Source organism: Salvelinus fontinalis, chromosome 11, assembly GCF_029448725.1.
Source record: "Salvelinus fontinalis isolate EN_2023a chromosome 11, ASM2944872v1, whole genome shotgun sequence".
Classification (NCBI taxonomy): domain Eukaryota; kingdom Metazoa; phylum Chordata; class Actinopteri; order Salmoniformes; family Salmonidae; genus Salvelinus; species Salvelinus fontinalis.
This window is the reverse complement of record NC_074675.1, coordinates 21750422-21775248: the sequence shown is the minus strand read 5'-3', so window position 1 is coordinate 21775248 and position 24827 is coordinate 21750422. Positions and strand designations below refer to the sequence as shown.

General features: G+C 43.5%; 1 protein-coding gene across 2 annotated transcripts in view; it reads left to right on the top strand.

Annotated features, from left to right (window-relative positions):
• LOC129865274 (TBC1 domain family member 22B-like) overlaps positions 1-24827 on the top strand; it is a 183722-nt gene that overhangs the window by 51160 nt on the left and 107735 nt on the right. The window contains exons 7-10 of one of the 2 annotated variants that reach the window (XM_055937916.1): positions 15-143; positions 1961-2023; positions 2477-2542; positions 9714-9828. In XM_055937916.1, the coding sequence (XP_055793891.1) occupies positions 15-143; positions 1961-2023; positions 2477-2542; positions 9714-9828 (373 nt within the window). The remainder of the gene's footprint in view (positions 1-14; positions 144-1960; positions 2024-2476; positions 2543-9713; positions 9829-24827) is intronic. The other variant, XM_055937915.1, reaches the window with a different exon arrangement.

Genomic DNA, 24827 nt, shown 5'->3' with positions numbered 1-24827 from the left:
TGTACTCTTCCCAGGGTTACCTTCCTGCCAACACAGAAAGGAGAGAGAGCACGCTACAGAGGAAGAGACAGGAATACTTTGGTTTCATAGAACAGTACTACGACTCACGCAATGACAAGCACCACCAAGACACATACAGACAGGTAAGGATGCTATCTAGGACTACACACACAGTCACATTCTCTCTCTCTTTCTCAGTCACTCTTTCTCTCTCTCTCTTTCTTTCTCTCCTCCTCCCCCATGTCTTTCTGTATTCCTATATCCACTGAGCCATGCACTCATATATTGAGAGCAGTCTGTCTATCCTAAGCTCAGCTCCTCCATAGTTCATCCATTCCAGTGGTGGATTAATATAATTCCTCAGCCATCTACAGTTCAGGCCCCTTCACCTCAGTGACAGACAGATGGCAGACATATTTATTTGTGCAGATAGAATGGGCTGTCTTGTGGGTGTAAATCCCCAAGCCCTCTTATTAGCACTTCCCTTTGTCCCTGATGTATTCGTTCTCCCACAGCCCAGACTAGCCAAGCTACTGCCTGTCAGCGGCCACGAGTCTGCATTACAGATCCAGTTATACAGTGATAAGTGGTTTTCCATGCTGCTCTCTTCTCACACATAGCAGTGCCACTATGGAGGCTAGACAAGAATGACCCTCTCTCAAAAATCTCCCCCCCCCCCCCTCACACCGTTGGTGTCAGTCTCTCTCCCTCACTCTCTGTTTATCAGGGAAATCACTTCTGCTGACCCACACACACACAACATGTGTTTTACTATCCTTGTGGGGACCTAAAAAAAAATCTATTCAAAATACAATTTTCCCTAACCCTAATTGTAACACTAAACCTAACCCCTAATCCTTGTTTTACTATCCTTTTGGGGATTTCCGGTGCCCACGAGAATAGTAATACACGCCGCATGCACGCATGATATTTACTATGAGGTGTGTTGTCGATATTTACTTTGGTGCGTCAATATTTACTATGCTGAGATATACACCCGTTTCCTGCTGGAGTAAGATGAAGAGAGAAAAGTCTTCTCTTTGCCTTTAAGAAAATGACTGATATTTACTTTAAAATGAGTTTTAGGCTTACAGCAAACTGAGTAGAAATGTAGTCTCAACAGGGAGTCTTGAGAGAGTTCTTCTCTCCACTGATCTCAGTTCTGTGTTCAGTGGCAGAGGGGGTTTTCTGTCTGATCACAGGCTCCCTGCTGTTCCCGAGACAGCGCTCAACTTCCTGACATTGGTAGTGCAAGACCTCTGTCTGTCTGCCTGACCTGACGGTCAGCCTCCTGTGACTGTCTGTTCCCCGGTCTCTCTCTTCTGTAATTCCTCTCATCTCCCTACAGTAGTCTATCTCTCTCTGTTTTTGTACATGAATCTCTCTCCCCGTCTCTCCCTCTCTCACTCAAGCTCTCCCTCTCCCTCTCGCTCTAACTTTCTCTTTCTATCAATCAATCAATGACATTTATTTATAAAGCCCTTTTTACATCAGCGGATGTCACTAAGTGCTTATACAGAAACCCAGCCGAAACCCCCAAAGAGGAAGCAATGCAGATGTAGAAGCACGGTGGCCAGGAAAAACTTCCTAGAAAGGCACTCCCGCCCACACTCTCAGGAGGGTACTATCACACATCTACAGTAGTTTTTAGAGTTGACATGTTCGAATCTGTCAATCAGAGGTTTCATATGTTCTCCAGTCACACTTCTGTACTGTTTCCTGTTGAATTGTCTCATGTTGTTGTTTGTTTAGCTGTATGTATTGTTTGTGAAAAACAGCAGTTTTTTCTCCCTCATCTAGGGCTGGGAAAAACTCCACTGTGGATATCTGATCAATTGAGTGTGTTGACTTATTTCCCTAGTGTGGGTGTGTTGTGCACGGTCCGTGTGTGTATGCGTGAAGACTGGGTATGCGTGTGGGTGTAATGTGTTTGTGTTAACTGTTTTCTCCACGCCACCAGATTCGTATAGACATCCCCCGGATGAGTCCGGAGTGTCTATTGCTGCAGCCTATGGTGACAGAGGTAAGACTGGTTAAAGGGGCTGCAGACCAACCCTCACTCGCCAGCATGACTGGTCTGCCCTGTCTGGTCTGCCCTGTCTGTGTTTGTTCGTCTGTTTGCAGGCTCCAAGTTCTGAACTGGTTGACGGTGGTTCTCTGGTTTGATGAAGCTCTCCTGCACACATATGTGATGACGAGGTGTATTTGCTTGTGCCCTGCACTGACCCACTGTGGTTCTATAGAGAAAACGGGGTTTGGTTTGCAGAGAGCTAGTGAGCCACACTACCCCTCCACCCAGTTCAGAAATATAGCCTAGTAGCTCCAGTTCTCTTCAGTCCTCTGCCGTCAATACACGCCCTGGACCCTCGATCCAGTGACTCCACTAACCAGCTCTCTCTCCTCTCATCCCTCTCTGTGACGGCATATGATAACTTCGACTGCTCTTCTGTTTGTGTTTTCTCTCTCCTCTCTGCAGATTCACATTGACATACCGAGAACTAATCCCCTTATTCCTCTCTTTCAACAAGCTTCTGTCCAAGAGGTGAGGCCTTCTATACAGAACACACTGACTACCCTGCCTCACCTAGACCTAGCTAATGTATGAAATCCTGTTTGTCTTATTATACGTACACACACACACTGCACCATGCATGCATGCACGTATACTCAAGCATTCTCTTGACTCCTGAAGAGTGGAAACAATCTGGTGTAACGAAAGGTTCATCAGTGAGGTTTTGCTGTTTTGTTTGCACTCTGGTATGAGTCGTATTTGCACTCTGCAATGAGTATTTTAGAAAACAGATCGTTTTTGTCATTGGATATAATGGACTGTGTTTGCTTGTGTGTCCTGGATAAGTTTGTTCATTATTTGCGAGTCCCACCCCTCTTCCTCTATTGGCCTCTACCTCTGTTCCCTTCCCAGACCACACTACTACCTCAGTGCTATGAGAGAATACTAACGAATGGGCCAACCGTCCTCACACATACCCACCCCAATATCTATTTTTCTTAATTTAAAGTGATTCCCTCTTTCTTCGTATCCCTCTCTTTCTCTCACTCACTCCTTTGCCTCTTTCTCTGTCCCTCACCTATTTCTCTCTCTCGCTGCCCCTATCTTCCACTCTTCCTTCTCCCCTCCTTTCCTCCTTGCTACTGTTTTTCCCTCAGACACTCTCTCCTTATGCTTCTCTTTTTCCTCATCCCTCTCCCCTTCCTTGCATGCTGGTGTATCTGGCCACAGGCTTGCGTTGAAATATTTAGAGAATTTAATTGGGGATCATTTTTATTTCTGTCCCGAAATAACTTGTGATGGTGATGCATGCGACCGCAGAGCTGTCTAAAAAAATCACAAATGTCAGTCTCTCTTAGTCTGTGTCCATACAGTGCCTATAGAAATCTACATCCCCTTTGGATTTCATCACATTTTATTGTGCTATGCAGTGCATTCGGAAAGTATTCAGACCATTCCCTTTTTCCACATTGCGTTACGTCACAGCCTTATTCTAAAATGTATTAAATACATAAAAATTCCTCGTCAATCTACACACAATTCCCCATAATGACAAAGTGAAAACAGGTTTTTAGACATTTTTGGAAATGTATCAAAACTAAAAAACAGATAGCTTATTTACATAAGCATTCAGACCCTTTGCTCTGAGACTCCAAATTGAGCTCAGGTGCATCCTGTTTCCATTGATCATACTTGAGATGTTTTTACAACTTGATTGGAGTCCACCTGTGTTAAATTAAATTCATTGGACATGATTTGGAAAGGCACACATCTGTCTATGTAAGGTTGCACAATTGACAGTGCCTGTCAGAGCAAAAACTCAGCCATGAGGTTGAAGGAATTGTCCGTAGAGCTCCGAGTCAGGATGGTGTCGAGGCACAGATCTGGGGAAGGGTACCAAAACATTTCTGCAGCATTGAAGGTCCCCAAGAACACAGTGGTCTCCATCATTCTTAAATGGAAGAAGTTTGGAACCACCAAGACTCTTCCTTGAGCTGGCCGCCCAACCAAACTGAGCAATCAGGGTAGAAAAGCCTTGGTTAGGGAGGTGACCAAGAACCTGATGGCCACTCTGACAGAGCTCCAGAGTTCCTCTGTGGGGATGGGAGAACGCTGGCTGAGGACAACCATCTCTGCAGCCACCACTAATCAGGCCTTTATGGTAGAGTGGCCAGACGGAAGCCACTCCTCAGCAAAAAGCACATGACAGCCCGCTTGGAGTTTGCCAAAGAGCACCTAAAGGACTCTGAAGACCATGTGAAACAGGGTTCTCTGGTCTGATGAGACCAAGATTAAACACTTTGTTCTGAATGCCTATCGTCAAGTCTGGAGGAAACCTTGCAGTATCATGCTGTGGGATGTTTTTCAGCGGCAGGAACGGGGAGACTAGTCAGGATCGAGGGAAACATGAATAGAGCAAAGTACAGAGAGATCGTTGATGAAAACCTGCTCTAGAGCGCTCAGGACCTCAGATTTGGGCGAAGGTTCACCTTTCAGCAGGAGTGGCTTCGGGACAAGTCTCTGAATGTCCTTGAGTGGCTCAGCCAAGCCGGACTTGGACTTGAACCCGATCGAACATCTCTGGAGAGACTTGAAAATAGCTGTGCAGCGATGCTCTCCATCCAACCTGACAGAGCTTGAGCAGATCTGCAGAGAAGAATGGGAGAAACTCCCCAAAAACAGGTGTGCCAAGCTGGGTATCGTCATACCCAAGAAGACTCAAGGCTGTAATCACTGACAAAGGTGCTTTAACAAAGTACTGAGTAAAGGGTCTGAATACTTATGTAAATATTTCAGTTTTGTATTTTTTATACATTTGCAAAAACCTGTTTGTGCTTTGTCATTATGGGGTATTGTGTGTGTATTGATGAGGGCACAAAAATATTGAATCCATTTTAGAATAAGGCTGTAACGTAAAAACATGTGGAAAAATTCAAGGGGTCTGAATACTTTCCAAATGCACTGTAAAGTGGGATTAAAACTAACTTGGCCATTCAACTCACTGTCTTCTTGGTAAGCAACTCTAGTGTAGATTTGGCTTTGTGTTGTAAGTTAATCTCCAGCTGAAAGGTGAATTCCTATATGTGTGTAGTGTAAAGCAGACTGAAGCAGATTTTGCCTGTGTTTAGCTCCATCCCGTTTCTTTTCATCCTGAAAAACACCACAGTCGTTGCCGATGTCAGGCATACCCATACCATGACGCAGCCATCACCATGTTTGAATTTATTTATTTATTTATTTATTTAACCTTTATTTAACTAGGCAAGTAAGTTAAGAATGCATTTTTATTTACAATGATGGCCTACCCCGGCTAAACCCGGGCGACGCTCTATCGGAATCCCAATCACGGCCGGATGTGATGCAGCTTTTCACACTCTTGGCATTCCCTCAATCAGCTTCACCTGGAATTATTTTCCAATGGTCTTGAAGTAGTTCCCTCAAATGCTGAGCATTTGTTGGCTGCTTTTCCTTCACTCTGTAGTCTAAGTCATCCCAAACCATCTCAATAGGGTTGAGGTCGGGTGATTGTGGAGGCCAGGTCATCTGATGCAGCACTCCATCACTCTCTTTCTTGGTCAAATAGCCCTTAAACAGCCTGGAGCTGTGTTGGGTCATTGCCCTGTTGAAAAACAAATGATGAGTCAAATGATAGTCCCACTGAGCGCAAACAAGATGGGATGGCGTATCGCTGCAGAAAGCTGTGGTAGCCATGCTGGTTAAGTGTGCCTTGAATTCTAAATAAGTCACTGACAGTGTCACCAGCAAAGCACCCCCACACCCCCACACCAGCACACCCTCCTCCATGCTTCACGGTGAGAACCACACATGCAGAGATCATCCGGTCACCTTCTCTGCGTCTCGCAAAGACAGTGCGGTTGGAACCAAAAATCTCAAATTTGGACTCATCAGACCAAAGGACAGGTTTCCGCCGGTCTAATGTCCATTGCTTGTGTTTCTTGGCCCAAGCAAGTTTCTTATTATTATTTGTGCCCTTTAGTAGTGGTTTCTTTACAATTATTCGACCATGAAGGCCTGATTCACGCAGTCTCCTCTGAACAGTTGATGTTGAGATGTGTCTGTTACTTGAACTCTGTGGCATTTATTTGGGCTGCAATTTCTGAGGCTGGTAACTCTAATGAACTTATCCTATGCAGCAGAGGTAACTCTGGGTATTCCTTTCCTGTGGCGGTCCTCATGAGAGCCACTTTCATCATAGCTCTTGATGGTGTATGCGACTGCACTTGAAGAAACTTTCAAAGTTTCAGCAATGACTGACCTTCATGTCTTAAAGTAATGATGGACTTTCATTTCTCTTTGCTTATTTGAGCTGTTCTTGCCATAATATGGACTTGGTATTTTACCAAATAGGGCTATCTTCTGTGTACCACCCCTACCCTGTCACAACTGATTGGATCAAACCATTAAAAAGGAAGGAAATTCCACAAATAACTTTTAACAAGGCACACCTGTTAATTGAAATGCATTCCAGGTGACTACTTCATGAAGTTGGTTGAGAGAATGCCAAGAGAGTGCAAAGCTGTCATCAATGCAAAGGGTGGCTACTTTGAAGAATCTGAAATATATTTTGATTTGTTTAACAATTTTTTGGTTACTACATGATTCCATAAGTTTTATTTCATAGTTTTGATGTTTTCACTATTATCTACAATGTAGAAAATAGTCAAAGTAAATAAAAACCCTTGAATGAGTAGGTGTCCGAACTTTTGACAAGTACTGGATATTAAATGTCTGATCTTTTATTGTTACCCACCTACCAATCACTACCCTTTTTATGAGGCTTTTGAAAAACTCACTGGTCTTTGTGTTTGAATCTGTGCTTGAAATTCAATATTTGACTGAGGGACCTTACAGATGTATGTATTGGGGATAGAGGAAGGGGTATGCATTCAGAATCATGTCAACCCCTATTATTTCACACAGAGTGAGTCCATATAACTTATGTGATTTATTAAGCCAAATTTTACTCCTGAACTAATTTAGGCTTGCCTTAACAAAGGGGGTGAATATTTATGCAATGACTATATTTTAGTTATTTATTTTTAAAATTAATTTGGAGAGAGTCATTTTATTTTCACTTTTACATGATGGAGTATTTTGTGGAGATCAATTACAAAACATTACTTTGTAATGCAGCAAAATTGGATTAAAGTTCAAGGGTGTGTAGACTTTCTATAGGCACTGTATGACTCTCCTGAGACTGTACATTACTGAGTAATACAACATTTAGTTTTTCACACCGTGTGGGTAGAGGTCTCTTCCTTAGAGACCTACAGCACTGGACGTAAACTTGGCCTGGGTGCACCACTATGGCTGTAGACATGCTGTTCACACATTAGCAGTGAGCTAATGGGGACATGAAGCTAGCGCCAGAGAGAAGCCCACGTGTGTTTGTTTGTGCATGTGCGCACGTGTGTCCATACATACATTTCTGTCCTCGTGATTTCCCTTGAGGAGGCAATGTAGCACCGTGGGTGGAAAGAGGAGAAGGACGCGGAGGGGTGAAAGCCTAATGCTCATCCAAGCAAGTCGTGCTTTTACGCATGATCAAATTAAAATAATTCAGTGATGGTGCACTGAATTATGCACAAGCTATTGGATGAAAACATACATAACTCAGTCAGTCCTATGGTTTTTAGTAGCCTTTTGTCAATTTTTAAAAATGTATTTTTTCGTCTGAGAGCTGAATTGTAAAGCTTGCCTTGTCCCAGATCTGTAATAGCCAAGTCAACTCCTCACTACTACATTTTTGGACAAAATAACATGGAGATCTGGGATCAGGCTACTGACCACTCACTGTCCTTTATTCCCTCTACTTTTGGCTTGATGGGCAGCCTGTTCACTGCATAAACATAACACACTAATGTCTGGACCTAACCCTCACACACTGACTCTGTTCACCACTGTCCTCTCCTGATCACACACTGACCACTATCTAATCAGTTACCACCACGAGGTCAACATACCTCATCTGTTACTCTGCTGCATGTCATTTTTTTGTTGTTGTTGATCCATTTATTTTTATTTACAATATTTTATTATTTTGGCAGGGTCTTTCAGCCTCTTGAATCTCCTATTGGCCTCTCTCCCGAATTCTCTTACACTCACTCTCTCTCTCTCTGGCCATTGACTTCCTCCACCTGGTTTAGTGTCTAATTTCCACCCTCTGATGGGCTTCTGACGGAGGGTAGGTGCTCTGACCATGCATTCTAGCTGCAGGGAGATGATGGGTGAGAGAAAGATGAGGAGCGAGAACATGGGTTGTTTCAGGGAGTGAGAGGACAAAAAGAGAAGAGGGAAGGTGGGTGACGAGAGGGGGAGGGAAAGAGGAGCATGAGGAGGGGAGAGCATTAGCGTGGGAAGGAAAGGGAGGCGAAGGGGAAGACATGGATGAGGAGAAGAGAAGGGAGGGTGGGCTGTGAAAGGGAGAAACTCACATTAGCACTCCCCCTCCTCCTTCTCCTCCCCGCCCCACTTTGATAGATGTGACTTTGATGATGAAAGCAGGGGGACAGCAGTAGGGAGATGTGAATCCCATACATTTTAAAAGGACACCGCTAAACTATACTAGCTAGCATAACACGCCAGCATCCCAGGCAGCCAACCAACATGTTTTTGGAGGCCGGGGCGATCACAATTTGAGAAATGTGTTTATTTCGAAAAATGACAGAAACATGGCGTCCGAGAAAGTGCTCTGCATGTGTGATGCATCGCCTGGCATGTCAGAACACAGACACAGACATTCAGAGGCCAGACTAGAAGAGGGATGAGAAAGAGAATGGAAATCCAAGGCTGCGTACAAAATGGCAACCAATTCCCTATATAGTGCACTACTTTTGACAGGAATGCTATGGGACCTGGTCAAAAGCAGTGCACTATTTTGGGGGAGGAATAGTGTGCCATTTGGGACGCATACTTTTTGTGGTTGATTTGCGCTGAACTTCAAGCCTCCTTTAATTCTTGGGGGATGACAGCAGCAAGGTGGAACATTAAAACCGAGGCTGTAACGAAGATGGAGGTGTTTGCCTTCCAGAAAAAGATTAGAGAAAGAAGAAAAAGGAGAAAATAAAAAAGTTTGCAAGCGTGTTCAAAGTTCTTGATCCAGCAGAAGTAGAGAGACAGATAGGTCCAACGATGAGACATTTATGTTGATGTGTCGTGTGCACGTTTCAATTCCATGTCACTGCTCACCGCACATGCATGTCCTATGACTAATTTCCTCACTTCTCTAACACGATCAAACCTTTATGTCAATGATTAAAACATGCATTCTTTATAATTTAATCCAATATTGCTCTTTGATTGACTGGTGGGCATGGAATGTGGCTATTCTCGGTTGGTTTGAAACCATCATGTGACCTTGTTAAAGAAAGTCAAATATATAAAACATAGAAGTAAATCTACATTATTTACTGTCTTACATGGATTTGTCATCTGTAGTGTGTGTGTCTGTTCCTATTTAGGTATATCTTAGATGGAGAGATGGCTAGATTGACTTTAACGTCCTTGAGGGACTTTGACTTGCACATTAAAACAAGCAAGCTTACTTATTCTCCTCAGTTTACAAATATTAACAAGATAGCTTGCGTATACTGATTCTAGAAGTAGCTTCAATTTTCCTCTATGTGCTGTGCTCGATACATAGTGTGTGTGCTGACTGTGTATTCCTCCGTCTGTCCGTCAGATCTTTGAGCGTATCCTGTTCATCTGGGCGATCCGCCACCCGGCCAGCGGCTACGTGCAGGGCATCAACGACCTCGTCACGCCTTTCTTCGTCGTCTATGTCTTTGAGTACATCAGTGAGTCCCTCTTCCTCCCTCTTCGCCCTCCGTCTTCGTCCTCGCTCTTTGTCCTCCCGTTTCTTCCTCTGTCTCTCTTCCTCCCTATTCTTCCTCCCTCCTCTTTTCCCTTACTCAAGGGAATAGCCAAAGCCTAGATAGTATGTGTTTGTACTTTGGTGAGTCCCTCTCTTCTAGTCGCTTCTCTCATTTAATGGAATGATCCTCTTTTTTTGCTTCCATCACTAGAGTAGATAGCCAAATTCTAGATAGTAACGTCCACTTCCCTCACTTGAGAGGATACCAAGCCATGAAGAGATCCTAGTTTAAATGTTTTAATAGGCTCTCCTCTTCCAATAGAGCTTGCCTGGGTCCCTGCTGTATGTGTTTATGTGGTGTAAATGATTTGTGTTATGAATGTTTCATTAAATTGACGATTTAATGTTCTCTTGTGCTGTGTAGACTGAACTGAGCCTCAAACATTGATTTGCAGAGAGTTAACGCATCTCAAATGACGTGTGTGTGTGTGTGTGGGGGGGGGATTGTGTGTGTGTGTATGCACGTGGTTGCACTCTAGTGTGTTTGTGCTTGAATAAATGGCTGCTCTGCCACTCCAGGGGTTTCTCTAAAGGCATGGTGAGAAGTTGGGTTGTGAACCCGGGGGATTGCAGCTGTTTTGTATGCTGAAGCGTGAAACAGGAAATAGTTACTCCCCTCCCTTGTCTCTGACTCAGACCCTGTCTCTCTGTCGGTCTGTCAGATCCCCAAAGTCTCCTGGCCTGCTTCGCTTTGTTTATATGCAACTTCATGTGCTGCTACTGATGAGCCTTGAAAGCTTACAAAGCCAACAAACCTTCAAACGTGCTCCGCCTGACACGTAACACGATGGTTTGATGCGCTGTCGGTTGTTTTTCTCTCGTGTTTTTTTGAGAGAGGTTAAGAGAACGAGAGCGAGAGGGATAGAGCGGTTTTTGGGCGTTCATGCCGGGGAATGAGCAGGCTAATTACGCTTCTGTCTGAAGCTTTCTCTCATGCGCTCGCTCGCTCACTCACTCAAACACACACACTAACTTGTATACGCACACACTCACTCAGTTAAACTTTTGATCGTGCTGCGTCACAGCTAGCTGGCAGCCATTTATTATTTCCCAGTATTCTACAGAGCCTAATGAGGGCTGACATTGGAGTGATTGAAAACGTTAAATAAAGTTTGATTTTATCCCTTTCATTCATTTTTTCAGACTGCGTGAACATCACAGTCTTACTGCAATGAATGAAAGGGATCAAATCTTAACTTTATTTAACGTGCTCCCTCTCTCTATCACTTTGGGAAGAAAAGAAAGAACTCGCCATCACTAGAGAGAGAAGAAAGAAGTCAGAGGGTTGGAGATTTCAGAGTAATTGAAAGCTGTTAGTGTAGGACATCTCTCTCTGAGTCAGATTCTCGTTGTCTCTGTGTGTGTGTGTATTTGTGTGTTGTTGGACTTGGCTTTAGTCTCCTGATCTTGTCAGAAATCTCCACTGACTAGCAGGCCCTGTCTCTCTTTAAAGGAAGTAGATGGGTTTGTACACTCCTAATGACTTTTTCTTCAGTAGCATGTCACAAGGTGTTAGTACAAACTCTTGGGGGACATTACTGTTGAAGGCAACGCTGCTTTCTGTTTTAGCTGATTCTCTCTTATTAAATGAGTATTGAGGAGGAGGATGAAAGGAGGTGTGCTAGTGTGTTGTTTTTCAGCAGAGTTTGCAGCCGTATCGTGATTCGTCCTCACTGGATTGTGCTGGTTGCAATATTTTTTAAACATTTATTTAACTAGGCAAGTCAGTTAAGAACAAATTCTTATTTTCAATGACGGCCTAGTGGGTTAACAGAACAACTGATTTTTTACCTTGTCAGCTCAGGGATTTGATCTTGCAACCTTTCGGTTACCAGTCCAACGCTCTAACCACTAGGCTACCTGCCGTCCCATGATGACAGGGATGTAATAGAAAGGCCAGTAAGTCATGCTGTTAGGTACCATGCATTATAGAGCTTGCCAGCTTGTAGTTCTAAAACCCAGAAATGAGTTACCTCTGGTTCATTCAGCTGCTCCTTCTGATAAAATTTATGGGGAAAGATTCCGGTTTTGGGATGAATACAGAACACAAGGGCTCAAGTTAACACAGGCTTAGTTCTACGTTTTGTTCTATGAGGTATCAGTCAGTTAGCATGACCTTTTATGAATTATGAAGCCTTTGTGCTTTATGTACTTTTTTAAATGACATAAATGCTTCAAAATTCACAAAAGGTGATTTTTAGCTGAGGAAGACTCTCATAGAACAAAATCTCCTAAGCCTGTGTTTGACAGACCTTATTTTCTGCGTTTATCCAAAAACTCATAGGCTTTGCCCCAAAAGGCACCATTGCTATTGCTCTCTAAAGAACAAAAGTTTTTTTTCCCTCTGCAACACACACGCACACACACGCACACGCACACGCACACACACACACACACACACACACACACACACACACACACACACACACACACACACACACACACACACACACACACACACACACACACACACACACACACACACACACACACACACACACACACACACACACACACACACACACACACACACACACACACACACACACACACACACACACACACACACACACACACACACTGTAGCTGTAGCTGTAGCATGTTGGCTATAGGCTTTTGTAGTGTACTGTAATACACTGCTTAATCTGTGTTACCCTGCCTGACCACTAGGAGCAGTATTGAATCTGTTTAATCTACCTTCAAAAACTATCCATAGTTAGAAAATTGTACATCATACGCTACAGGTGAGGAACAATGTTGAAGTAATTCTGCTTTGAAAGTTGATAAACTTTTGATAACCACACTTTTGAGAAAATGGCCATTGAATGTTTTGGTACACCTACCGGAGAGCTCTTCTTTGACTACACCTATTCAGCATCGTTCACACCCTCTTAAGCTTTAAGCCCACTCATCTATTTAAGGATTCACATGTGAGGCCATGTGCTAAACAGAGTAAGGTAGTGTAGGAAACAACCAAAGATTTCAAGAGTGAAAGTAATAGCAAAAATACACTCTATCTAGTCCAATAGATGACCGTAATCACCCCCGACTAGGTTCAATGTTAGCTAGCTAGTTTTGTATTCTGTACAGGCTTTCTTTTCACTCTGTCAATTAGGTTAGTATTGTGGAGTAACTACAATGCTGTTGATCCATCCTCAGTTTTCTCCTATCACAGCCTTTCAATTCTGTAGTTGTTTTAAAGTCACCATTGACCTCATGGTGAAATCCCTGTGCGGTTTCCTTACTCTCCGGCAACTGAGTTAGGAAGGACACCTGTGTTTTGTAGTGGGGTACAGAAATCATGTTAAACACTATTATTGCAAACGGAGTAATTATTATGTTTTGTGCTGCTGCCATGTTGTGCTGCTACCATGTTGTGTTGCTACGATGCTGTGTGGTCATGTGTTGCTGCCATGGTATGTTGTTGTCTTAGGTCTCTCTTTATGTAGTGTTGTGGTGTCTCTCTTGTCATGATGTGTGTTTTGTCCAATATATATATATTTTTTTGCCCCGGTCCCCGCAGGAGGCCTTTTGCCTTTTGGTAGGCCGTCATTGTAAATAATAATTTGTTCTTAATTGAATTGCCTAGTTAACTAAAGGTTCAATAAAAATACATTGTTACTTGTTAAGCACATTTGTACCCCTGAACTTATTTAGGCTTGCCATAACAAAGGGGTTGAATACTTATTGACTTAAGACATTTCAGCTTTTGAATGATTTATAAAAATATTCAAAAACATGATTCCACTTTGACATGATGTGGTATTGTGTGTAGGCCAGTGACGAAATAATTTAATTCAAGCTGTAACACAACAAAATGTGGAAAAAGTCGAGAGGTGTCAGTACTTTCTCAAGGCACTGTAACACCAGAGAGATGTGTTAAAGATGTGAGGAAGTTGAGTGACATGCTGTGTCAAATGTGAATCACAGTTTCCTCTGTCAGGGAAATTATTAAGATGGCCACCTGCACTAGGTGTTTTTGTCTCGAATCAACACCATCTAAATACGTCTATCAGAGAGGATCAAGGCTGCCGTTCCATCTCTGTCTTCTCGCCTTGCCTACGCTGTGTAACAACGCTAAGCTATCGCTTTTTTTACGTCTCTATTTTTGTTCCTTTGTTGTTGCTAGTTTTCAAACAAACGTCTATCTTCCTTCCTTTGATGATGCAAGAACCAAGACGTTGGGTTTCATGCAAGAACCAGTGGGTTGTTCAAGGGGGGAGGGGGTTCATGCAAGAACAATGGGATGCAACTGCAGCCCCGAATTGGTGGCTGTAGTTGCACACTAATGCTTTTGGCTGCTTCCAAATCCCACACACCAAGCCCCACCCCCTGTCGCTCAACCAGGCAGTTCCTCGTACTCGAGATTCACTCTGCATTGAACAACAGCATGCAGTTAAAATATTTTTCTAACAAGAACGACACTGCTTTCTTCTTTGCATCTTAATATAAATCCACGCTTTCTATATTATACTATTTGTTTAACAGTAATTGCTGGAATCAACATAATGCATAGGCTATGAAAGTATCTGCCTGTCCCTGTTTTGCCGTCGTCTGCTGACTCTCTCCCTCTCCCCATTGTGCGCACGGAGTAGGGAAAGATGGACTGTGAGAAGCACACGCATATTACCGTCAAAATGCGTTTGAGAGAAAAATACAGTTTTAAAGCAACTTCTGTTTAGTTACAGAGATTCTCAATATTGAGTTCATGGCACCACTTTGTAACTGGAGTAGGCTGTAGTTAGTATGGTTTTGGTGCGCCTGCGGAGCGGAGTGTGCCATTTGCAGTGAATAGGCCTACATTAAGTAGCTTATTGGCCTAGGTCTGGAACGTTTTTGTAGGACACTAGCCTACATTTACTGATAGATGAATCAAGTAGCCTACATGGAAATCTAGCGACAATATCATATTTAGAGTTAGCTAGATAAGTGTGCTGAGTTCCCACTTCTTCAGGTTGTTACAAATATTCCCTATAGGCCAATATGCTCTCAAAAGTGTGGTGTAGGTGTCCTGGAGGGCAGGTAGTTTGCCCCCGGTGATGCGTTGTGCAGACCTCACTACCCTCTGGAGAGCCTTACGGTTGTGGGCGAAGCAGTTGCCGTACCAGGCGGTGATACAGCCCGACAGGTTGCTCTCGATTGTGCATCTGTAAAAGTTTGAGTGCTTTTGGTGACAAGCCTAATTTCTTCAGCCTCCTGAGGTTGAAGAGGCGCTGCTGCGCCTTCTTCACCACGCTGTCTGTGTGGGTGGACCATTTCAGTTTGTCCGTGATGTGTACGCCGAGGAACTTAAAACTTTCTACCCTCTCCACTACTGTCCTGTCGATGTGGATAGGGGGGTGCTCCCTCTTCTGTTTCCTGAAGTCCACGATCATCTCCTTTGTTTTGTTGACGTTGAGTGTGAGGTTATTTTCCTGACACCATACTCCGAGGGCCCTCACCTCCTCCCTGTAGGCCGTCTCGTCGTTGTTGGTAATCAAGCCTACCACTGTAGTGTCGTCTGCAAACTTGATGATTGAGTTGGAGGCGTGCATGGCCATGCAGTCGTGGGGGAACAGGGAGTACTGGAGAGGGCTGAGAACGCACCCTTGTGGGGCCCCAGTGTTGAGGATCAGCGGGGTGGAGATGTTGTTACCTACCCTCACCACCTGTGGGCGGCCCGTCATGAAGTCCAGGACCCAGTTGCACAGGGAGGGGTCGAGACCCAGGGTCTCAAGCTTGATGACGAGTTTGGAGGGTACTATGGTTTTAAATTCTGAGCAGTAGTTGATGAACAGCATTCTCACATAGGTATTCCTCTTGTCCAGATGGGTTAGGGCAGTGTGCACTGTGGACCTATTGGGGCGGTAAGCAAATTGGAGTGGGTCTAGGGTGTAAGGTAGGGTGGAGGTGATATGGTCCTTGACTAGTCTCTCAAAGCACTTCATGATGACGGAAATGAGTGCTAAGGGGTGGTAGTCATTTAGCTCAGTTACCTTAGCTTTCTTGGGAACAGGAACAATGGTGGCCCTCTTGTAGCATGTGGGAACAGCAGACTGGGATAATGATTGATTGAATATGTTCGTAAACACACCAGCCAGCTGGTCTGCGCATGCTCTGAGGATGCGGCTGGGGATGCCGTCTGGGCCTGCAGCCTTGCGAGGGTTGACACGTTTAAATGTTTTACTCACGTCGGCTGCAGTGATCGAGAGCCCGAAGGTTTTGGTAGCGGGCCGTGTCAGTGGCACTGTATAGTCCTCATAGCGAGGAAAGAAGTTGTTTAGTCTGTCTGGGAACAAAACATCCTGGTCCGCGACGGGGCTGGTTTTCCTTTTATAGTCCGTGATTGACAGTAGACCCTGCCACATACCTCTCGTGTCTGAGCCGTTGAATTGCGACTCGACTTTGTCTCTATACTGACGCTAAGCTTGTTTGATTGCCTTGCGGAGGGAATAGCTGCACTGTTTGTATTCGGTCATGTTTCCGGTCACCTTGCCCTGATTAAAAGCAGTGTTTCGCGCTTTCAGTTTTGCGTGAATGCTGCCATCAATCTACAGTTTCTGGTTTAAGAATGTTTTAATAGACACTGTGGGTACGACATCGCCGATGCACTTGCGAATTAACCCGCTCACTGAATCAGCGTATTCATCAATGTTGTTGTTCGACGCAGTGCGGAACATGTCCCAGTCCACGTGATCGAAGCAATCTTGAAGCGCGGAATCCGATTGGTCGGACCAGCGTTGGACAGACCTGAGCGCGGGAGCTTCCTATTTTAGTTTCTGTTTATAGGCTGGGAGCAAGAAAATGGAGTTGTGGTCAGCTTTTCCAAAAGGTGGGCGGGGGAGGGCCTTATATGCGTCGCGGAAGTTAGAATAACAATGATCTAGGGTTTTGATATGCTAATAGAATTTAGGTAGCCTTGTTTTCAGATTAACCTTGTTAAAATCCCCATCTCCTGCAGCCTCAGAATATGAGGTTTCCAGTTTACATAGAGTCAAATGAAGTTCTTTCAGGGCCGTCGATGTGTCTACTTGGGGGGGGGGAATATACACGACTGTGATCATGATCGAAGAGAATTCTCTAGGTAGATAATGCGGTCGGCATTTGATTGTGAGGAATTCTATGTCAGGTGAACAGACGGACTTGAGTTATGTTGTTATTATCACACCACGTCTCGTTAATCATAAGGCATACACCCCCGCCCTTTTTCTTACCAGAAAGATGTTTGTTTCTGTCGGCGCGATGCGTGAAGAAACCAGCTGGCTGTACCGACTCCGATAGCGTGTCTCGAGTGAGCCATTTTTCCGTGAAACAACGAACGTTTCACGGTCTCTGATGTCTCTCTGGAATGCAACCCTTGCTCGGATTTCGTTTACCTTGTTGTCAAGAGATTGGACATTGGCGAGTAGTATGCTCGGGAGCGGTGCGCGATGTGCCCGTCTACGGAGCCTGACCAGAAGACCTCTCTGTCTGCCCCTTCTACGGCGTCGTTGTTTTGGGTCGCCGGCTTGGATCCGGTTCGTTGTCCTGGGTGATGGGCAAACAGAGGATCCGCTTCAGGAAAGTCGTATTCCTGGTCTTAATGTTGGTGAGTTGACGTTGCTTTTATATCCAGTAGTTCCTCCTGACTGTATGTAATAAAACCTAAGATTACCTGGGGTAACAATGTAAGAAATAACACATAAAAAAACAAAATACTGCATAGTTTCCTGGGAACACGAAGCGAGGCGGCCATCTCTGTCGGCGCCGGAAGTTCTGTAGCTGTAGCATGTTGGCTATAGGCTTTTGTAGTGTACTGTAATACACTGCTTAACCTGCGTCACTCTGCCTGATCACTAGGGGCAGTATTGACTCTGTTTAATCTACCTTCAGAAAGTTTTCATACCCCTTAACTTATTCCACATTTCTGATCAACCGGCTTGATTCGGTCCTATGTAGCAAAATTTGAAACTGGGTTTTTTACATTGGATAAAAGTAGAGACTCAGAGCTAGAAAATTGTACATCATACACTACAGTTGAGGAACAATGGGATAGTAATTCTGCTTTGAAAGTTGATAAACTTTTGATTACTCAACTTTTGAATATCGAATATTTTGGTGCAACTAGTGGAGAGCTCTTCTTTGTCTACACCCATTCAGCATCGTTCACACCCTCTTAAGCCGTAGCCCCACTCATCTATTTAAGGATTCACATATGAGGCCATGTGCTAAACAGAGTAAGGTAGTGTTGGAAACAACCAAAGCTTTCAAGAGTAAAAGTGTGAAAGTAGTAGCTACGTTTCAAATACACATTTGACACACACGTAGTTCAGAGGCCTTGCTTTAACAAAGTTAACCAGTGTCAAAAATGTCTTTCAAGCTGTCAGGCATTCCATTGGCAGCAAGAGCCTCTCGGTGGATGCTGCAGTGTACCAAAGTGGTGTCGGGAATGTTTAAAAAAGGTATAATTTTTGTGAATTATATCATAAATAGGACTGGTGGAGTTATGTCACACATGCAGCTAACACAGACATATGGAAATGTCTGCTCTACCCAAAATTACAACCAATTAATTGCAGCATTACCACAAAAATGGAAGAGGCAAGTAGAAGGGGAAAAAAGTAAGGAACTTGTATGTCGGCCCTGTATTAAAGAACATAAATGGTTAAAGAAAAGTGTGATAAATAAAAACATATACCAATTTCATTTAAGGACCAAAAAACTGACAGCTGTGCCATATAAATTGCAAAATAGTTGGGAAGAGATTTTCGATGTACCCATTCCATGGCACATGGTTTATGAATTGATACGCAAAACAACGCCGGATTCAAAACTTCGAATTTTTCAATTTAAATTACTGTACAAAATTCTTGCAACTAATATAATGTTATATATATGGGGTATACAATCTTCCCAGCTCTGCAGATTCTGTTGTGAGGAGGCAGAGTCATTAGATCATTTATTTTGGTATTGTCCATATGTAGCTCGTTTTTGGTCACAGGTCCAGGAATGGCTGAAGAATTGCAACATTTGCCTAGAACTAACGCTACAGATAGCAATACTGGGGGATTTGAAAAGCCATAGTCAATCAATCAATAATATAATAATTATTTTAGCAAAAATGTTTATTTTTAATTTACAATCTGTAGAAGCTATGAGAATAGGAAGGTTCAAATATTTTGTGAAGCATCACAGCACAGTTGAAAAATATATGGCAAATAAAAATCCGAAATGGATGATGTTGGAAAATAGATGGGAAGGGTTGAGTGGAACTGAAGGGTGGGACTAATAACAAGATAATGTATGGCATACGGGATCTGTGAAATGTGTATAGGTGCGGAGCTTTTGTGAAATAGCACAGTTACAAGTGGAAATAAAATTGGATGGACAACAGAAATAGAGGAAGGACTAAGAACAAACAAGAGAGAACTATTATAAAGTAGTCTGTGTCTGTAAAATACGTATAAGATGTATAAATTGAAGGTAAAAGCAGAAGTGTTTATTAGTTTACTCCAATTGGGGGGAGCGGTGGTAGGGTTGCGGGGAATAATAATAAAGGTATATTCTTTAAAAAAGTATGTATGTCTATATAGGTATGTGTATGTATATATGTATATATGTATGCATGCGTGTATGGATATATATATTTACCCCAAAAAATATGGGGGATTGGAAATGATGCAGACAATTACATTGGAAGCAACATTCTTTCCGCAATATTAAGCTGATCCACCCCAAAAAAAAAAAAAAAAAAAAGTGGTGTCTGGAGCAACTGCTTGCATGCGTGTTACCACTTCACTATGTCTCCCTCTCATGGCTTTTGCGCCATCAGTACAGATACCAACAGGAGGAGCAGCTATGTTTGCCTACATACGGACCGTTAGTGGAATTCCCGCTACAGAGTAACGGTTAATGTGATTGGATGTTAATTATTTGACTAGGCTACCTGTATTTGACATTGTGTTGTTATTTCGCTTGAACACAAGATGGTTTATTTTATTTTATTTTTGGCAGTGAAACGAGGCTATTCAGGCGAGGAAGATTTTGTGAAGATTTAAAAAAATATATATTATAAAACAAAAAAAATGTGATTCACATTTTTACTTGGCGTACCCCCGACGGCATTGCGCATACCCCTGGGGGAATACCTGCTCTATTGTATTGGATGAAGTTCTGGAGGAGAGGACAGATCTGGTGGTCTTTTTCTGATTGTCAGTGTGGAGACTGGAGAGAGAGGATCCGTGCTGTCAGAAGGAAGCTACATGTGTTTCCTGGAAGATGACCTATGATAGTACTGCTGGGCTTTATACAGGAGCGGTAGTGATGTCAGTTCGAAGTCAATGGAAAAAGATCATATAACTTGTGCCTGCGTCTCTGTGAGTGAGTGTAGGGGTCTGGTCAGGAGTAATAAAGGGGTCTGCAGCAGGCAGTTTGCCAGTGGGCAGCAGGCAAGGACACCATGATGGTGTCACGGCCAAGGAGTTATGGCAGAGAGGAGAGGAGAGGTGAGGGGAATTAATGTAATAATGAAGGGAGGATTGAGGTGGGCATTCAGTCCTGTCTGTCCAGAGCTCTCAACTACCTCAAGTCCTGCCTGCTGGTCCTGGCATTGAGGGGAAATAGAGGGACAGTGAGTGACTGAGACGGGCTGAGAGAGGAGCAGAGGCAGGGATTGGAAGAGGCTGAGAGAGGGATAGAGAAGGGGGAAAAAGAGTGGAAGTGAGGAGCTCAGAGGGAGAAATCCCCCTTTTTCAGATCCCCATTAGATGTTAATTTATAATAAAAAATAAAAAAATGTTTCTACTTATACTTGCTGCAATGATTAGGGATAATTCTGAATGATTCGTGAATAATGATGAGTGAGAAAGTTGCAGACACACAAATATCACTGCCCCCCCCATCCCCCAATAATGCTAACTTTCACTGTTATTGTAATGGTGAGAGGTTAGCATGTCTTGGAGGTATGATATTTTATTTACAATTAAGGTTACTCCAAAATGACGCTACATTATTTACCATTCATTTTTATTGGGCACAAAACAATCTGAAACATAACCCAAAAAAAGAGCAAATGCATCCAACAAATTTGTAGTCACAAGCTTGATGTAGTCGTTGCGTGCTATGAATATGGGACCAAATACTTAACGTTATACTACCTCAATACACATAAGGGAATTTGTCCCAATACCCTTTTCCCCCTAAAATGGGTGGACTATATACAAAAGTGGTGTAAATACCCGCAAATTAAAGCTGACAGTCTGCACTTTAACCTCATAGTCATGGTATCATTTCACAGTGCTGAAGTACAGAGCCAAAACAACAAAAATGTGTCACTGTTCCAATACTATTGGAGCTCACTGTGAACCAGGTCCCCATCATATGTCCACTTAAATCAAATCAAATTGTATTGGTCACATACACATATTTAGCAGATGTTATTGCGGGTATAGCGAAATGCTTGTTTGTGTTCCTAGCTCCAACAGTGCACTTCTTAAGAAATTGAAAATGATACATTGTGACAGAGCTGGCAAATACATTACTTATCAGGTTTTTATTCTGAATAATAAACCAGACATATAGCCAAGCTCTGACGGAGTCGACACTGTAAGCCGACGCATAGACATGAAGAGTTGGTTTTAATAACAGCAATAGAACAGTGTGAAAGAAGACCAAATAAGCTAAGCGAAGAGACTCTACCTGCTCTGTTAGCTGTGGCATGGCTGGTTGGTTTACAGTCTGAGACCTAGCTGACACTGGGCATCTCTGACAAACTCTAAACAGCGCTAATGTTTAAAAAAAAATGTTTTAATGTGTGTGTCACTCTCAGCATCTGACAGAGGGATGGGGATTGTAGGCGGAAGGAGGAGCAGTCAGGGAAAAACCATGTTGAGAGGGGTAGAGAGGAATACACAGTCAGCATAAATGATAAACCATGTAGACGAGAGAGAAATACACATTCAGCTTCAACGACAGCCCTATTGGACTACTCCAAGCAAGCTAGAGATGATCCCTTCCTACTAAGCAGAGAAGCCATTGAAGTCAACACGCTTTGATTGTGAGTTGGCGTATATTTTGTGTTTACACCATGTGATTAAAACAGGAGACTTTTGATATAATGAATCACAGTCAAAATGTCACTCTTCTGTTTTACTTGTCTCTCCAGCAGAGTCTTGTAGCTTTCGCCAACTACTTTGTCAGCTACTACCAGGCTGGTTGAGTTTCTCCATGTTTAAGTGGTCCGTATTGACTGTGTGAGGATCACGCCTGCTGTCTGTCGTTCAGTTTGGTCTGGCTGTGGGTTGAGCGGAGGGCCAGAGGTGTGTGTGTCTGTCTGCTGTCTGTGAATGGAGCACTGGGTCAGTTGGGGGTAGTCTATCTGGTGTCTGTGGATTGAGCGGATGTTCATTGGGCTGTCTGTCATTTGGTCTGTTGATTGAGTTTAGTGTCAGTGGGGTGTGTTAGTTCTCTGTCGTGCTGTCTGTTGATTGAGCAGAGGGTCAGTGGTCTGTGTCTGCTCTGTCTGTGGATTGAGCGGGGGATCAGTGTGGTGTGTCTTGTTCCTGAGTATTTAATGAGTATCGGTTTGTTCGCAGTCTCCCATCGCCAGGCGCTGATTTTAACGCTTAGCTGATTAACGTTCTTTATTTGCTCTAACGAGTCATTAAGTAATTGCCTCTGCACGGCCACTGGCATTCACTGGAGGTTCCCCCCCCCCCCCCTCTTTCCTCCTCTGCTCTCTCTTATCCCCCTCTTCTATCGTTCTCTGATGGAGTTCCTCATTGACCCAAGTGTGTGTCTAATAGACTGATGAGGAAGGCAGGGAACAGTGCACACACATAGTACTTATTGGCAGTAGTAAAGAAATGTGCATCTGAAGTAGGCCTAGCAATTAGAAAGAAGACTCTAACTTTAGTTTTGTTTTTGCCTCTTGCTCTGTTATTTTAAATAGGGTTATTTAGAATCTGTTTTGGCTTGAGCCACTTTTTTTCAACTTGGGCTTTTCATCTATATTTATTTATTACACAGTACTCATATTTCTAGTTTATTTAAATGTGAAATCATTGTTGTGAAATATAATATACAGTATCATACTAAGTACAGTACTTGGAATAGTTCGTATCACGTCTTGAAATATTTTCTTCTTGAAGATGATGGAGAAGCTGACTCATTATTCCAATGGCCAGGAACTGAAACATCAGATCTATTTTGAGACTTTCTGCACTCATTTTCTCATCATTCCTGATTCCATAAAATGCACTGGAGCCAAGAATGGTTCTGAAAAAACTCCTTGTCAAGATGTAATACATTTTCCATGAATAATAATCACGGTTATTGAATATTTTGGTATTGCGTTAATTCCTCTACTATAAAAAGGCATAAATTGGTTTTCTCTCCATGAAAAATTGCTCCTTTATCATTTTGTCACCCCCCTAAAATGCACTTGACATGATGCAATTGAGATTGTCATCTTTTTTTAAGATACACATTTGTTGTTGAATCATCTTCCACTCTTCTGATGTCAATTTATTTGCGTCAGTAGTAATTCAGATTGTAGCTACTGCACATAAACTCAGCAAGAAAAGAAACGTCCTCTCACTGTTAACTGCGTTTATTTTCAGCAAACTTAACATGTGTAAATATACATAACATAAGATTCAACAGCTGAGACACAAACTGAACAAGTTCCACTGACATGTGACTAACAGAAATGGAATAATGTGACCCTGAACAAAAGGGGGGGTCAAAGTGTCAAAAGTAACAGTCGGTATCTGTTGTGGCCACCAGTTGCATTAAGTACTGCAGTGTATCTCCTCATTGACTGCACCAGATTTGCCAGTTCTTGCTTTGAGATGTTATCCCACTCTTCCACCAAGGCACCTGCAAGTTCCCGGACATTTCTGGGGGGAATGGCCCTAGCCCTCACCCTCCGATCCAACAGGTCCCAGACGTGCTCAATGGGATTGAGACCCGGGCTCTTCGCTGGCCATGGCAGAACACTGACATTCCTGTCTTGCAGGAAATCACGCACAGAACAAGCAGTATGGCTGGTGGCATTGTCATGCTGGAGGGTCATGTCAGGATGAGCCTGCAGGAAGGGTACCACATGAGGGAGGAGGATGTCTTCCCTGTAACGCACAGTGTTGAGATTGCCTGCAATGACAACAAGCTCAGTCCGATGATGCTGTGACACACCACCCCAGACCATGACGGACCCTCCACCTCCAAATTGATTCCGCTCCAGAGTTCAGGCCTCGGTGTAACGCTCATTCCTTCGACGATAAACGTGAATCCGACCATCACCCCATGTGAGACAAAACCGCGACTCGTCAGTGAAGAGCACTTTTTGCCAGGCCTGTCTGGTCCAGCAACGGTGGGTTTGTGCCCATAGGCGACGTTGTTGCCGGTGATGTCTGGTGAGGACCTGCCTTATAACAGTTCTAAAAGCCCTCAGTCCAGCCTCTCTCAGCCTATTGCAGACAGTCTGAGCACTGATGGAGGGATTGCACGTTCCTGGTGTATTTCGGGCAGTTGTTGTTGCCATCCTGTACCTGTCCCGCAGGTGTGATGTGCGGATATACCGATCCTGTGTAGGTGTTGTTACACGTGGTCTGCCACTGTGAGGGCGATCAGCTGTCCATCCTGTCTCCCTGTAGTGCTGACTTAGGCGTCTCACTGTAATTTATGCAATTTATTGCCCTGGCCACATCTGCAGTCCTCATGCCTCCTTGCAGCATGCCTAAGGCACGTTCACGCAGTTTTCATAACTGTGACCTTAATTGCCTACCGTCTGTAAGCTGTTAGTGTCTTAACGACTGTTCCACAGGTGCATGTTCATTAATGGTTTATGGTTTTTGACAAACATGGAAAACAGTGTTTAAACCTTTTACAATGAAGATCTGTGAAGTTATTTGTTTATTTATCAATTAACATCCCACTCAGCCTCGTAGACCAACACTACGTCCC